At 46.5% G+C, this 15,663-nt stretch overlaps 1 protein-coding gene across 5 annotated transcripts in view; it reads left to right on the forward strand.

Moving 5' to 3' along the window:
• The window catches only part of prkcz (protein kinase C, zeta), a 741,785-nt gene that overhangs the window by 318,208 nt on the left and 407,914 nt on the right, over positions 1-15,663 (forward strand). For all 5 annotated transcript variants that reach the window (XM_072478046.1, XM_072478045.1, XM_072478050.1 and 2 more), the window contains one exon: positions 11,701-11,786. In XM_072478046.1, the coding sequence (XP_072334147.1) occupies positions 11,701-11,786 (86 nt within the window). The remainder of the gene's footprint in view (positions 1-11,700; positions 11,787-15,663) is intronic.

Below are 15,663 nucleotides of genomic sequence, written 5' to 3' on the forward strand. Positions count from 1 at the left end.
AAATAACTGGTAGGGTATTATGTGCTAGCTCAACAACAGCAGCTCTGTACAATTGGCAGTATTGTTTTTAGCACATAAGTAGGCATCTGTTTGTGTGGGGGGGATGGGGGACTGGGGGGGTACATATACATTTGGGCGCCGGGGAAACAAATACAGAACAATTACAGAGGGCAATACGCAAATGGGTCTGGTATTGGTGTTGTCGCTTGCTTCTCCCGGATGGTTTTCGCTGCTGTTGTCGTCTCGCGATCACCTGTGCTTCAGCAGTTCATCCCGTCTTTCGCCTGGATTTTCCTTGTTCTCTGCTCCTGTAGATGCCAAGTTTGTTATTGTTTCCCGTGCCCTCCTTCCAGCTGTCATTCCCTTGCCTCCCCCCACCTCACCGGTCCTCCCAGGTATAGATCTGGCTGGTCTGATACCCCAAAGACCGCCACTTTCGGGCATGGCTCCACCCTCATCCCCACCACTTTGGACATTGCCTCGAAGAAGGCTGTCCAGTACCCTGCAAGTCTGGTGCAAGACCAGAACATGTGGGCATGGTTGGCCGGGCCTCCTTGGCACCGTTGACATCTATCCTCCACCTCTGGGAAGAACCTACTCATATGAGTTCTTGTTAAGTGGGCTCTATGTATCACTTTTAGTTGCATCAGGCTGAGCCTTGTGCACGTGGAGGTGGAGTTGACCCTACACAATGATTCGCTCTAGAGTCCCCACCCTATTTCAATCCCCAGGTCCTACTCCCATTTCTTTCTTGTTGCGTCCAGTACGGTGTTGGCCCTTTCTACCAGTCGGTCATACATGTCGCTACAGTTCCCTTTATCTAGGATGCTTGCATCCAGTAACTCTTCCAGTAATGTCTGTCGTGGTGGTTGTGGATATGTCCTTGCCTTCTTTCGTAGGAAGTTTTTGAGTTGCAGATACCTTAGCTCGTTCCCTCTGGCTAGCTGGAATTTCTCTGTCAGTTCATCCATTGTTGCGACCCTGCCGCCCATGTATAGGTCTCTGACTGTCCGTGTCCCTCCGTCCTGTCCCCACTTTTTAAAGGTGGCGTCAGTCAGCGCTGGTGTGAACCTATGGTTGTTGCAGATGGCAGCTTTGTCCGACATTTTGGTCAGGCCAAATTGCTGCTGTAGTTGGTTCCAGGACTGGAGAGTGGCTATCACCACCGAGCTGCTGGAGTGTTTTTTGGGTGGGGATGGGAGTGCCGCCGTGGCGAGGGCCCGGAGGGAGGACCCCTTGCAGGAGGCCTCTTCCGCGCGCGCCCACTCGGCTTCTGGCTCCTTGATCCATCCCCTTATTCGCTCGGCCGTCGCCGCCCAGTGGTAGAATTGTAGGTTTGGGAGGGCTAGAGCCCCCCCCCCCCCCCCCCCCCCCCCCCCCCCCCCCCCACGAACGCCATGATTAGTTTGTCTAGTGCTTTGAAAAAGGCCTTGGGGATGTAGATCGGGATGGATCTAAGTAGGAAGAGGTATCTGGGCAGCACGTTCATTTTGATCGTCTGGACTCTTCCCGTGAGGGAGAGTGGGAGTGTGTTCCATTTTTGCAGGTCCTTTTTTACTTCCTCTGTCGGACTGGTGAGGTTCCATTTGTGGATCTCTTTCCAGTCATGGGCTATTTGGATCCCCAGGTAGCGGAATTTGTGTTGGGCTTTTTTAAACGGCAGTCCCGTTAGTGCTGCCCACCCCTCTCCTTGTGGTTATACTGGTAAAATCTCGCTTTTGTTCATGTTGAGTTTGTAGCCCGAGAAGGCGCCAAACTCTTTCAGGAGCGCGATGATTCTGTCCATGCTGCTCTGTGGGTCCGAAATGTAGAGGAGCAAGTCATCTGCATAGAGTGAGACTCTGTGCTCTCTGCCACCCCTTTGGATCCCCCTCCAGCTTTTTGCTGCTCTGAGAGCAATTGCTAATGGTTCGAACGCTAAAGCGAACAGCAGCGGGGCCAGTGGGCATCCTTGTCTGGTGCCCCTGTGCAGCTGGAAGTATCGGGAGTTGGTGTTGTTGGTCCGTACGTTCGCCATGGGAGCGTTGTTTGGAGTTTTACCCAGGAGGTGAACCCTGTTCCAGACCCGAACCGCTCCAGTACCTCTATGAGGTATTTCCATTCGACCCTGTCAATGGCCTTTTCTGCGTCTCAGGAGACGATCACCTCTGGTGTTCTCTGGTGTTCTCTTCCTGGATGGGGTCATTATCACGTTTAGCAGGTGCCTGATGTTCGAGGTTAGCTGCCTACCTTTGACTTTGTCTGGTCCTCTGCGACCACTTATGGTACGCAGTCTTCCAGCCTTTTGGCTAGATTTTTGGCCAGCATTTTGGCATCTGCGTTCAGCAGTGAGGTGGGTCTGTATGACCCACATTCCGTTGGATCTTTATCTTTCTGAGGTATAAGCGATATTGAGGCCTGTGCTAGTGTAGGTGACAGTGTGCCCCTCGCTAGCGAGTCTGTGAACATCTCCCGCAGGTGCGGGGCCAGTGCTGTCGAAAATCCTTTGTAGAAGTCTGCTGGGAACCCGTCTGATCCCGGCGCCTTCCCTGCCTGCATGAAGCTAATGCTGTCCATGATCTCTCCCAGTACTAGTGGTGCTTCCAGGCCCCGTTTTCTGCCCTCACCCACGACTGGTATGTCCAGTCCATCAAGGAACCGTTTCATCCCAGACTCCCCCATTGGGGGCTCTGAGGTGTACAGCCCTTGGTAGAAGGCCTTGAAGATTTTGTTCATCTTTTCCTGTTCTGTTTCGAATGTGCCCCTGGTATCCCTGATTTGTGCAATTTCTCTGGTGGCTGCCTGCTTTCTCAGCTGGTGTGCCAACAGCCGGCTGGCTTTGTCTCCATGTTCGTATAGGGTCCGACGTGCCTGGAGCTCTACGGTCGGGGCCTCGGAGTATTGAAGGTCTACCTCCAGTATAGAGTCGACCAGCTGCTGCCTAGCCGCCCTTTCCGCCCTATCTGTTCGAGCTTTGAAAGCGATAATTTCCCCTCTTACTGCGGCCTTTAGTGCTTCCCAGAACGTGGAGGGTGAGACCTCCCCGTTTTGGTTGTTCTCCGTGTATTCTGCTATGTCCTGTGATATCTTTTCATTGAGGGCCTTGTCTGCTAGTAGAGCAATATCCAGCCGCCATGTGGGGCATTAGGCCCTGCCCGTCTCCAGCCTCACATCCATGTAGTGTGGAGCGTGGTTGGATATCACAAATGCGGGGTATTCCACTTTGTCTATCTCTGGAAGCACCGTTTTCCCCACCACAAAGAAGTCAATTCTAGTGTATACGTTGTGCACAGGGGAGAAGAAGGAGAACTCCTTCTCCCCTGGGTGGGTGAACCTCCAGGGGTCCACCGCTCCCATCTGTTCCATAAAGTGACCGAGTACCCTTGCCATGCTTGAAGTTTTCCTCGTTTTGGAGCTTGATCTGTCAGTTGTTGGGTCCTGTACACAGTTGAAGTCCCCACCACCCATGATTAGTCGGTGCGTCGCTGTGTCGGGGATTTCTGCCATGGTCTTTTTGATGAAGCTCGTGTCGTCCCAGTTGGGCGCGTACACATTAACTGGTACTACTGGTGCCCTATCCAGGACTCCGCTGACCATGACGTACCGTCGTCCCCCTGGGTCCGTAACCGTCTTCGTCGCCCTAAATATCGTCGTCTTGCCGATCAGTATTGCCACCCCCCTGGCCCTCGTCCCATAGCAGGAATGGTAGGTCTGCCCCACCCAGCCCTTGCTTACCCGCAGTCGGTCCTGCTCTCTCAGGTGTGTCTCTTGGAGGAAGACTATGTCGGCTTTCATATTTCTTAGGTAGGTGAGGACTCTGGATCTTTTCACTGGACCGTTGAGTCTCCTTACATTCCAGGTGACTATCCTGGTGGGGGGGCTTCTGTACCCCCGCTCCTGTGTTATTAACCATACTGACCTGGTGGACGCGTCCCTGCCCTCCGGGGTTTCTCTTTGTTAGGGGGCGTCCAGGATGGCCGTTGTCACTGCTCTCTTCATGCGGTCGGATCCCTGTGCTCCGGGGTTTCCCATTGTCCAGGGGGCACCTGACATGGCCGCCCACTGTGCGTCCGCCCGCGGGTTGTCCCCTGCACCCCATGTTTCCCCGAGACCGTACTGGGTGGGTGCTTGCAGCGATTCCTTGTTCCGAGCCTGTGGTTGTGGCACTTTGTAGCTCTATTGTTATTCTCTTTCTTGCCTTGTTTGTCCCCCCCTCTCTGTGTCACCCCCGGCCCCCAAACCCCAGTCCCTCCATTTTCTTCCCTTTCCCGTATACTTCTCTTTCCCCTGCTCCTATCCCCGTTTTATCTCCCGTCTCTGTTGAGTGCCCCCACCCCCAACCTTGCCTGGCACCGTCCCCCCTGTTCGGGACGCTGCGGCCCTGCATTGTTGCATGCCTCCGGCGCTAGCTTTCCTGCTAGTGTGGTGGCCCTGTTTTCTGCCTGCTCTTCCCCCGTCCTACCCTGCACTCCTCTCGCTTGCTCTCCCTTCTCCGCTACTTTCGTTCCCTCGTGCTGGGGCCTGGTCTCCCACCTGAAGCAGTCCCTCGGGTAATGGTTTGCTTTTTGTTCAGGGTGCTTGCCGTGGCGGGGGACAGGGAGACCTGGCGTTGCCTCTTGCCAGGGCCCCATTATTTCTACCCTTGCTGTCGGCTTTCCACCCGTGTTCCTCGACAAACTTGTTTGCTTCGGCAGGGGCTGTGAAGAAGTACTCTATTTCTTGGTATGTGACCCAGAGCTTTGCTGGGGACAGCATACCAAAACGTACGTCCTTCTTGTGAAGAGCTGCTTTCGCTCTATTGATTCAGCCCGTCTCCTGGCTAGGTCTGCCCCAATGTCCCCGTAGACTCTAATGAAGTGTCCTTCCCATTTGCAGGTTCTGTTTTGCCTGGCCCAGCGCAGGATTGTTTCCCTGTCTTGGTACAGGTGCAGTTTAGCTATAACTGCCCTCGGATGATCCCCTGCCTTGGGCTTTGGGCGCAGCGACCGGTGTGCTCTGTCCATTTCTGGTGGGTTGGGGAAAGTTTTCCTCCCCACTAAGTTGCCCAGCATCTCAGCCACGTATGCTGTGGGGTTTCTACCCTCGATACCCTCTAGAAGTCCCACTATCCTTACATTTTGCCTTCTCGAGCGGTTTTCCTGATCGTCCACTCTGCCCTTCAAGCTCCCCTGCGCTGTGACCAGTCTCGCCACCTCCTTCTTCAGGGCCGTTATCCAGTCGCTCTTGTAAGTTGCGGCTTTTTCCGGCTCCTTAATGATCGCCTCTTGGGCTTCCAGTTTCTCCTCTTGGGCATCCAGTCTCTCCTCTGCTCTGCCCAGGGCGAGCTGCCCCTCCGCCAGGGCCTTGGCTATTGCTGCCTGCACCGCGGCCTCCATGTGTGCCCTAGCCTCTGCTTTGTTTTCCAGCTGATGTTCCCTCAGCGCCTCGGCAAAGGCTGCCTTCCAGTTCCAGTTCCCTCCTGGCCCAAGGGGAAAAAGCTCCTGTCTGCCCAGTTCTTTTTGTTGTGGAGAACCTTCCGTTCCGCCGCTTCGTTTGCCGGTTAGCTCAGCTGAGTGGGCTCGCCCATGGCCCCGTCTGCTTCTGGTGCCCTTTCTCCCTCTGCTTCAGCTACCTTCTGGCATTTTTCCCCCCTTTTTTTTTCTCTCCCCCCCCCCTCTTTCCCTTTTCTCCCCCTTTTCTTTTCCTCTTCCCTTCTCTCCTTTTTTTTTCCCCCTCTTAAAACCCTTTTTCAAATATTAAAAAAAATTCTTGCTTAATAAAAAGGGAGAAAGAAAAAATGTTTTCTTTCTCTTTACAAGTTTCCTCTTTAAAAAGTTTTTGGGGAAGTTCTTTTTTTTCTCCTCTCTCACCCACACGTCGGGTCAGGAGGGTCGAGAGAGAAGAGAGGCTTCTGGCTAGGCCGGGTGTCCCCCTTTGTTCCGCCACCTGCCTCGTGGTCGCCGCCGTTGGGGGGGGGGGGTTGGTCCCTGCCGCTGGCTCAGTCCCTGCCGCTGGCTCAGTCCTCGCTCGGTCTCCGCATTCTCCTGCTGTGCGGGGGGGTCGATCCCTGCCGCTGGCTCGGTCCCCGCATTTTTTCTCCTGCCTGGGGGGGGGTGCGCGTGCAGTCCGGCTGGTTTGCGCGTTTTTTTTTGTCTCTCCCCCGGGAACGGGACGCGACTGTCGTAGCCCCGTTGTCCCGTGACCGCTCTCTTACCCCGCCGGAAGTCGGACCACCATTTGCATTCCTAATCACTTGCTGTACTTGCATTTTTTTTGTGATTCATGTACAGGACACCCAGAGTCCTCTGTACCATCGGGTTCGGCAATCTCTCTCCATTTAAACGGTACACCACTTTTCTGTTCTTCCTGCCAATGTCGAAAGTTCACATTTTCCCATATTATACTCCAAATGTCAAATCTTTGCCCACTCAGCCTGTCCATATCCCTTTGCAGATTCTCGATTCCCATTCACAACTTACTTTCCTACTTGTCTTGGCATCATCAACAAATTTAGCTGTCATGGATTCCGTCTCTTCTTCCAAATCATTAATGTAGATTAAGAATAGTTAATCCCTGTGGCACTCCGCTTGTCACAACTTGCCAACATAATAAAGATCAATTTAACTCCACTCTCCGCATCCTCTTAGTACAACCAATCCTTCATCCATGCCAATTTATTATGTAATCTTATTTTGTGTAGTAATCTTTGATGTGGCACTTCATTAAATGCCTTCTGCAAATCCAAATACACCATCTGCAGGTTCACCTTTATCTACCTGCTTGTTACTTTCTCAAAGAACTCCAATAAATGCTTGTTACTTTCTCAAAGTACTCCAATAAATTAGTCAAACTTGAGTTACCTTTCACCAAACCATGTTGGCTCTGCTTGATCAAATTATGATGTTTCTAAGTATCTTACTATGACCTCCTTAATAATGGATTCTAGCAATTTCCCAGTCGGGTTAGCTGATTCCTGCCTCTCCCCTTTCTTGAGTAAAGGTGTTATATTAGCTATTTCCCACCCACTGCATTAGCATGCTAGTACATAAGGTTGAGAATTTGATTAACAACACAAATATTGAAAGACCCCTTACTCTAGCTAATTATCTTAAGTGCAATTTTGCTTCACAAGCAATCCGTCCCAAAAATACATAATGGGAAATAATAATACATCCAGCCAAACAAGGTTTTTGGTTGGAGAATGTAATTTGCTTGGATGACCCTATATTTAAACTGTTTGTAGGCATCAAGTCATTCATTGTACTATCACTGTCATTGATGTTTTCTTATTTTTCTTATTTTGTGTTTTCAACTGTTGCTGCAAATTTTCATCACCAGCCTAGTTTTAACATTAATCTTGTCTTGCAGAGAAAAATTAGATATTTACCCCTCTTTTTATTAAACCTATCTTGCAAAGTGTTTCAATGTAGTACACTGCATGTCAAGATTTACTTGGCACCTTTCACACAACATACATATAATAATAATTTGCATTCTTTATATTTCACATGAGTTATTGACATTAATGAATCCGCTGGCCATACAATACTACATATACTGTTTATTTCTCTCAAACTTACTAAGGGTATATTGTTGAGGATGATGAAATAGGAATGAAAAATGCTTCTGTCAGGCTTGTCTCAACACAAATTTGTTGGCATATCTTTATAATACTCAACTGCTCCTGAGTGTCCATTAATCTTCGTCACACTCGCTCAAATATGTGACTGATATTGGAAAATAGCAAATGTCATATTGGTGCGACAATGAGTATTCTTTTGATGCTGGGTCAGAATGGAGTAAGTCCTCACTTGTGGTTGCATTCCTGAAAATTGTGACATTAAGTGCAACAACGTAAAGTGAGATAGGAATCAATCTTAAAGCCGGAGTTGGGTTCCCTCAGACACTTCTTAATCTGGAAATACAAGTTTAAATATGTATAGCCCCATGCATTCCTAGCTGGGATAACTTTCATACAAACTAAGAGCAGGAGTAATTCACTCATCTCCGAGTTTGTTCCGCCATTTAACAATATCATGGCTGACCTAAATGTAATGTCCAGACTAACCCTGGTTACTTGCTTCGCTCCCTTGTTATCAAAAACTTTTCTACCACTGTCTTGAAAGCATGAAAAGATTCTACTCCACTTCCTTTTGAGGAAGGAAGTTCCAAAGACTCAATACCCTTAGAGAACATTTCTTCTCATCTCTGTCTTAAATGGGCAACCCCCTTTTTTTTTTAAACATTGACCCCTAGTTCTAGATTCTCCCACAAGAGGAAACATCCTCTCCATGTGGACCCTGCCAACACCGCAGGATCTTATATATTTCAATCAAGTGGCCTCTTAGGCTTCTAAAGAGAGTGGAGAAAGCCTAGCCTGTCCAATCTTTTCTCAATAACCTGCCCATTCTTGGCATTAGTTTAGTAAACCTTCTCTGAACTGCATCTGCATTTACATTCTCCCTTTAAATAAGGATTCTTTAACACTTGCAAAAGAAAAGAAAATCACTGAATATAACAAATACTATATAAATTCAAATTTGATAACACAAAATCACCCAAACAAACCCTGAGTAGCACAGTCTCACCCTCAGCACTCCTGAAACTCAGTTCAACTTGATTCCTTCCCACTGTGTTTCACTCTCTCCTTTCCCACTCTGTCTCTCTTTATTTCCCACTCTGTCTATCCTTTCCCATTCTGTCTGTCAACCTCTGAAGTGTGTGTGTCGCTCTCTCTGTCTCTCAACACCCACTCTGTCTTTCCTGCTCTTTCTCGCCAGAGCCTGTACCCCTTCCTGACAGTTTGCAAAGAGGGGCTGCCGATAAAGTGGAGGCCCTGTGAAGGGTTACTCCATCACTTGATTGGTGGCTGGCAGTTTCCTGTCCCTGCCCTGCATACCTCCCAGATCCTGGGCCTCACTGTCTTCCCGCAGCCAAGACCACTGGTGACTGCGGCACTGGTTCTAGCATCTGATCAACATAGTAGCTGCTGGGCCAAGGTGCAGCATGGAGTTTGGGTGGTGGTGGGACACAGGCAGAGTGTAGATGACTTAAAACCATTGAGTTTGCACAGACCCTCTGAAAGAGCACTATAACGAAGCCCACTCTCCCACCCTATCCCTGTAATCCTGCACATTGATCATGGTCAATCCCCCTAACCTGCAACTCTTTGGACTGTGGGAAGGAACCAGAGCACCCAGAGAAAACCCTCGCAGACATGAGAAAGTGCAAAGTCCACCCAAGGGCAAAATTGAACCTGGGTTTTTGGCACTGTGATGCAGCTGTGCTAGCCACTATGCTACCACAAATTGATCAACAATGTTAAAGCAAAACAACTTTAAGCAAGGCAGCTTAAAGACTTGCTGTGAAAGGAAATGTACTGTGCAGCTAATCTGGCAATAGTTGACCCAGAAATGTCTTGATGTTAAAAGTGGGTCTTTGAACTGGAAAATAATGCTCCAAAATATAACACCGATACTCTTCATATCGATGATAAAATTAAACCACAAGTCATGTTGTTCAGAAGGCAAAAGGAGTACTTCAATTGTTATAAGTAAAATTCTGTAGCATAGATTCACCAGGATGTAACCAGGAGTGATGGGTTACACTTCGGAAGAGTGGCTTAAGTTTATTTTATTTTTGGCGAAACTGTTTAGGATGAATGGTAATTGTAGATTGACCAACAAAGCATTGGCCAGAGGGCACAAATTTAAGATAACCACAAGGGAAGTTTGGGAAAAAAATTCTTCACACAGACGATAGTCACAGTATAGAATTTTAGAGTTTATTAAGAGAATGAAATGTTCAATTGAAAAAGAGGAATGTTAAAGAGTATGGGGAGAAAACTAAAATGTAAGTTTTGACAAGGTAGCGCAAGTTGTTTTACGGGCATAGTGAGCTGAAATTTACTGCAAGCTTTGTGAACTTGATGCCACGACCATATGGCAGATCATAGTCTCTACTGAATGGCAGCAGGCCTGCCGGTGCAATTTTCCACTTCTAAATAGCTGCCTTTGCATTCACTGTCCTATTTAACATGGCAGGTGGGATCTAGGTACTGTGAGCCCAACCTGAGGACCTGCAGCTCAGGAACTTCGGCATTCCCACCCAGGAGAGGTGGGCACTGCAGAGGCCGGTTGAGGGCTTCAAGAGTCCCACAACATAGAGGTTCACTCTGCATTCTGATTGAACCAGCAGCTACAGAGCGAGGACTGCTCTGATGTCAATAAAATGCCAGCACAAAATACTAATTGGAACCTTAAATCACCATAATTGCTTACCCATGTCCATGGAGCAAGCAGGTGGAATAATTCCCCACCCAATCCTGCAATCCTGGAAATGTTCTTCCATGGCAGGAAATTGTAGGGAGTCATTGCGATGCAGCTCCCACCTATTTTTTGGACCCCTGTCGTCAAACTCTTCTCCAAGTTGCGAAAAATCCAGCCCAAGGATCAAGTAGCCTGTTACTGTCACGTGTGGTGGTGTGTAACTGTACTTTTCATTTTACATGCATGTTTTAGTCTGGAGCTATGGATTGTGATGATGGAGATTCTAACTTTCTTTGCTGTTTGGCGAGAAATCTCCCTCCTTCTTACCACTTGCCATTTGCATCTGTCAAAAGGGTTTGCAGGTTGATGCTAAACTTGTTTGGCTATGTTATGAACCCACTTTCTGTAGATATCAAGCCCTGGGGTTACCCTCAAACCCAGAGCATCTGGCTCAGAGGCAGAGACGTTAGCTACTACGCCACAAGATTTGTTTTTGTACCGTAATCTTCTCTGAACATGGTCCGAGGATAAGGGATAGAATACAGAGTTAGGGTTAGGGAGGTTTTTTGACCTCCCTCTCAAAAAGAACATTGAAATATTTGCTATTGGTAGATAATAGGTTAGGAACCTAATGCACTCATATCTGCTGCCAGTGCCCATTGAGTCCTCCTGATTCCTTCCAGTTTCTACAAAACTGTAATTGAACTTCAAAAGTAACTCGTTAGGTTTATAGCACTTTGCTATATTCTGTGGTCATGAAGGATGCTTCAGAAATTCAAGTCTTTAATTTTATTGCCTTTCTTACGTTTAGTAAGGTTTTATTTTTAAAACACAAGTGCCACAGTTTTGAAAAATTGTGATCATTGTGTATGAGTCAGGATATGGAAATTGGCTTAATTTTCTGCTTTAGTCTCGTTGACAGCAAACCGTGTTTATGTTACAGATAGCTTGCTGATTTAATTGCTGCATTGATGAGATTCCACAGCAGAGCCAGGACTGTTTTGCATCCCTGTTTTAAATCCAGTATAATGTACTCTCTGGGGAAGGAGAGCGCTCAAGCACTTCCACTTTGGTGTTTCTCTTTTACTCCAGATTATATGGTAACAATAACTGCTGTAGCCAATGATACCTCCAAATGCACATGATGCCTTTTCTCGGTTTCACCTCTGTTTCCAAAAGACAACGGCCCTGGAATTATAATAAGATTAAAATAGTGTGTGAATGTGGCATATAAACGGGCAATGATGGGGTGATTTTTTTTCCCATTTATTCATTGTCCCACAGAAACCTGACGGCATCTTGTTGCTGAATCTCCACGATTCTGTATTTTATTGCTCAGACTGTGCGAAGCATGCTGTGACACAGAGGGAAGGAAAGAGAGATGATAACACTTGTACAGCATCTTGCTTCAGAGTCAGATGCAAGAAGCGGTACACTATGCTGTTTTTTTACACCTTTTTTCTCTCTATTCTAGAATCAATTTATAGGCGTGGGGCTAGAAGATGGCGGAAGCTTTACCGTGTGAATGGACATCTCTTTCAGGCCAAACGATTTAACAGGGTAAGTTGCTTTTTTTCATTACTGGTATTTGCTTTTGTGCCTTTTCTAGACATTCATATCTATAATAATTAGTCTCCCAATGACATAATACATGTAAACATATCCAGAACATTTATCTGATTTTGAAGAGTGGGGGAAGAGAGATTAAGTGGTGCTTTCTACATTATTTACCACAGGAACCATCAATATAGTGGACTTTGCATTTCACTCGGGGTTCCAGCATGCTATTATTTGTGTCAATTGACTTTATATTGCAAGCAAGCAACACCCACCACAGTTATCTATAATTTACAGTTCATTACTCTTTATTTCTTGAAACCAGCAGCTCATTTTTTTAAAAAAAATTGTATTGCTAATTGCCTTTAAATGCTGGCACTAGGAATTTTAAGAGGATGTTATTTGGGCTTTCTTGATAGTGTACTTACAAAATATTGGCTATTTTCTCCTCAACAGCTATTTTGTTGCTTATTGAGTTAAAAGGGTCATGTATAATTAAAAACTTTTAGAATACAGCAAGCAAGTTCATTTATATGTAACTTTAATGCAGGAAAATTTGCCACAATACTTCGCAGGAATACAATCAGATAATCATGGGCGGCACGGGAGCACAGTGGTTAGCACTGTTGCTTCACAGCGCCAAGGTCCCAGGCTCGATTTCCGGCTTGGGTCACTATCTGTGTGGAGTCTGAACGCTCTCCCCGTGTGCGTGGGATTCCTTCGGGTGCTCCGGTTTCCTCCCACAAGTCCCGAAAGGCGTGTTGTTAGGTGAATTGGACATTGTGAATTCTCCCTCAATGTACCGAACAGGCGCCGGAATGTTGTGACTAGGGGCTTTTCATAGTAACTTCATTGCAGTTAATGTAAGCCTACTTGTGACAATAAAGATTATTATAAAAGAGTGAAACTGATGATGATAGGAAAGATAACTAAAAGCTAGATAAGAGATATTCTGTAACAAAAGTCTTAAGATGAGAGAGTTGGAGGTTTCAGGAGGTAACTCCAGAATCCATGGACTAGAATATCAGACGAGCAATTACAGGTGACTTGGAGAGTCCATGGGGGAGTCCTGGGGAGTTTATTTTCCTGGGGCAGCAACTCACCAAGGCTCCTTCTACAGCACCTCTGTTACCTTGAAAGACAAGGTGGTAGATGCAGAGGAGCACCACCTTCTCAAGTTCCCCTCAAAACCACACATCATCCTGAGTTGAACCAATATTGCCTTTTCTTTGCTGTCGCTGGGTCAAAGTCCAGGCATTCCCTAACCAGCGTGAGTGTGCCTTCGACCATCAGCACCTTCACAAGGAAATTGGGATGCTTGATAAATGGCTTATCCAGTGACGCCCACACCCATGTGTAATATACATAATTTTCACGGCTCAATAGTGCCATTCACTGAGCTGATTAAATACTTTGCTTCGGCTTCCAACATGATCTTCTGTTTTTAATATTTTAATATTTGAAAGAAATACATATATGAATGCAAAAATGTGTGTGCGCAGGTGTGTTACATAATTATAGCTTTTGCATTCTGGTTTTTGGACACTATATTAATTTTGTGATCTGGCTCCCCTCTACTCAACCTCCTCAGTTGGTCACAAGAAAGTTCTACGTTTCTTTTTCACGAGGATATGCCTTTTCAAAATCAGAATGTATTTAACCTGTGAGCAATAAGGAGTCAACCAAAGAAGGTTTTCTGGAGTCAAAGCAAGTGCAAATTTATTAACCACTAAAACCAAGAAAAGTAACAACAAAACGCCAAGCATTCATCCCTCATGCAATCATTGGAAGCATGCACACACCACATACATTTATCATAAATAAAGAGTTAAAGTTCAATAAAAGAAGATAAAATAATATACGGTTAAGTGTTCTTTGATTGTCCTTGAGGTGTCATTTTTAACCGTCACTGTTAATGTAGGAAATGTGACAGCTGATTGCACACACAAAAGTCCCACTAACAGCAGTGTAACAATGACCAGTTCATCAGTTTTTTTTTGTGATGCTGATGAAGGGATAAATACTAGCCCAGACACTGAGGATAACATAAGAACTCGGTGCCGAAGTCGGCTATTCAGTTCCTCGAGCCTGCTCCGCCATTCAGTACGATCATGGCTGATCCTCTTTTGACCTCAATTCCTTTCCTGCCCATTCTCCATAACCCTTCAACCCATTACGAGTTAAAAATCTTTCTATCTCCTCAAATTTACTCAGTGTCCTGGCATTCACTGCACTCTGGGGTAGTGAATTCTACAGAAAACTCCCCAGCTCTTCAACATTGTGCTTTGGGACATTTTGCATCCACCTGAGTAGATAAATGGGGACTCGATTTAACATCTCAACTGAAAGATAACACTGCAGTGTTCCCTCAGTGCTAGAGTGTCATCCTTGATTTTTGCACTCAAACTCTGGAGTGGAATAAGACAGGTGGGCAGTTTCCCTCCTCAATCTAAACATTATTGCGGCAATGATGCAAATCAAGATTAAGAAGAAAATGGGATAAAGAGGGGAATGGAAATGAACCATTTGTGTTCACATTTCCCCTGTAGCCCAAGCCACAATTTTAGCCAGTAACTATTAGTCGCACCTTTTCCCACCAACCAAGCCACCCACCATCTCCCACCCATAAGGGAAAAAAGGGATAAAGAAGCAAAAACGTTGGAGGAGAAAATGGAAGAGGAGAGAGGAAGAAATAGCAACATAAGGATGACAAGGCAGGCACACTTAGGTAGGAACATAGCAAAAGGCTGTTTTAGTCCAGAAAACCAGCAGAAGGACAGAACCAGAGACAATCTTTACATAATTTTGTAAGCATTTACTTAGAGATACACATTACAAACATGCACCTCCTAACCGAAGAACATATGTATAGTGCCTTTAACATAATGAAATATCCTAAAGCCCTCCACAGGAACATAATAAAACAAAGTATAACTCAAAACCACATAAAAAGATATGACGTGAAATGGCCAAATGCTTGATCAAAGAGGCAGGTTTTAAGTAGTGTCTTTACTGTAGCGAGGCGGAGATTTTTATTGAGGGTGTCCCAGAGGTTTGAGCAACTTAAATTCGCGACACTGACAAAGATTGTGGCGGAGGAGGTCAGGTCGGACCCCATTGTGGCAGTATTCGGGATATCAGAGAAGCTGGAGCTGATGGAGGGGAGGAAGGCCGTGTCATGGCCTTTGCCTCTCTGGTTACCCAGCGAAGGATCTTGTTGGGAGTGGCGATCGGCAACAACGCCGGGGGCAGTGGCCTGGCGAGGAGACTTGTATGACTTTCGCCATCTGGAAAAGATTAATTATGAACTGAGGGGTTCAACGGAGGGGCTTGAGGCAAGGTGGGGCTGTTCATGGCCATGTTTGAGGAGCTGTTCATCGTGGGGCGGGAGGGTGGTGTGGAGAGGCAAGGGGAGAGGGGATGTGGGGTGAAAATGGGGAAAAATGTGTACAAACTAATTCTGTGATGGGGAGCATGATCCCCGGATTGTTTATGTTTTGTAACTGAATAAGTTTGGATAAAATACTTTTTAAAGAAAAACTTGATGACTTCTTGGTAAAAGGCATGATTGATGAGTATCAGTTCAACTAGGATCCAACTCTACAAAGGTTAGAGCAGTATGGTCTGGAGGTTCACAAAGACAAATGTGAGTTTTTATTTAGGGCACGTCATTGATACTGGTGTGCTTCACAGAAGACTAGTGAAGATGATTGCGGATTCTCCAGCTTTTCAGACTATCAGCCAGCTTTACCCATCCTTTGGTCTGCTGAATTATTACGGGAGATTTATTCCACAACTGGCAACCCTGCATGATCTTCTGTGTCAGAACAAAGCCTTGAAATGGACAGAAGTCTGCGATGCTGCGTTCAAGAAGGTTAAA

Source organism: Scyliorhinus torazame, chromosome 16, assembly GCF_047496885.1.
Source record: "Scyliorhinus torazame isolate Kashiwa2021f chromosome 16, sScyTor2.1, whole genome shotgun sequence".
Classification (NCBI taxonomy): Eukaryota; Metazoa; Chordata; class Chondrichthyes; order Carcharhiniformes; family Scyliorhinidae; genus Scyliorhinus; species Scyliorhinus torazame.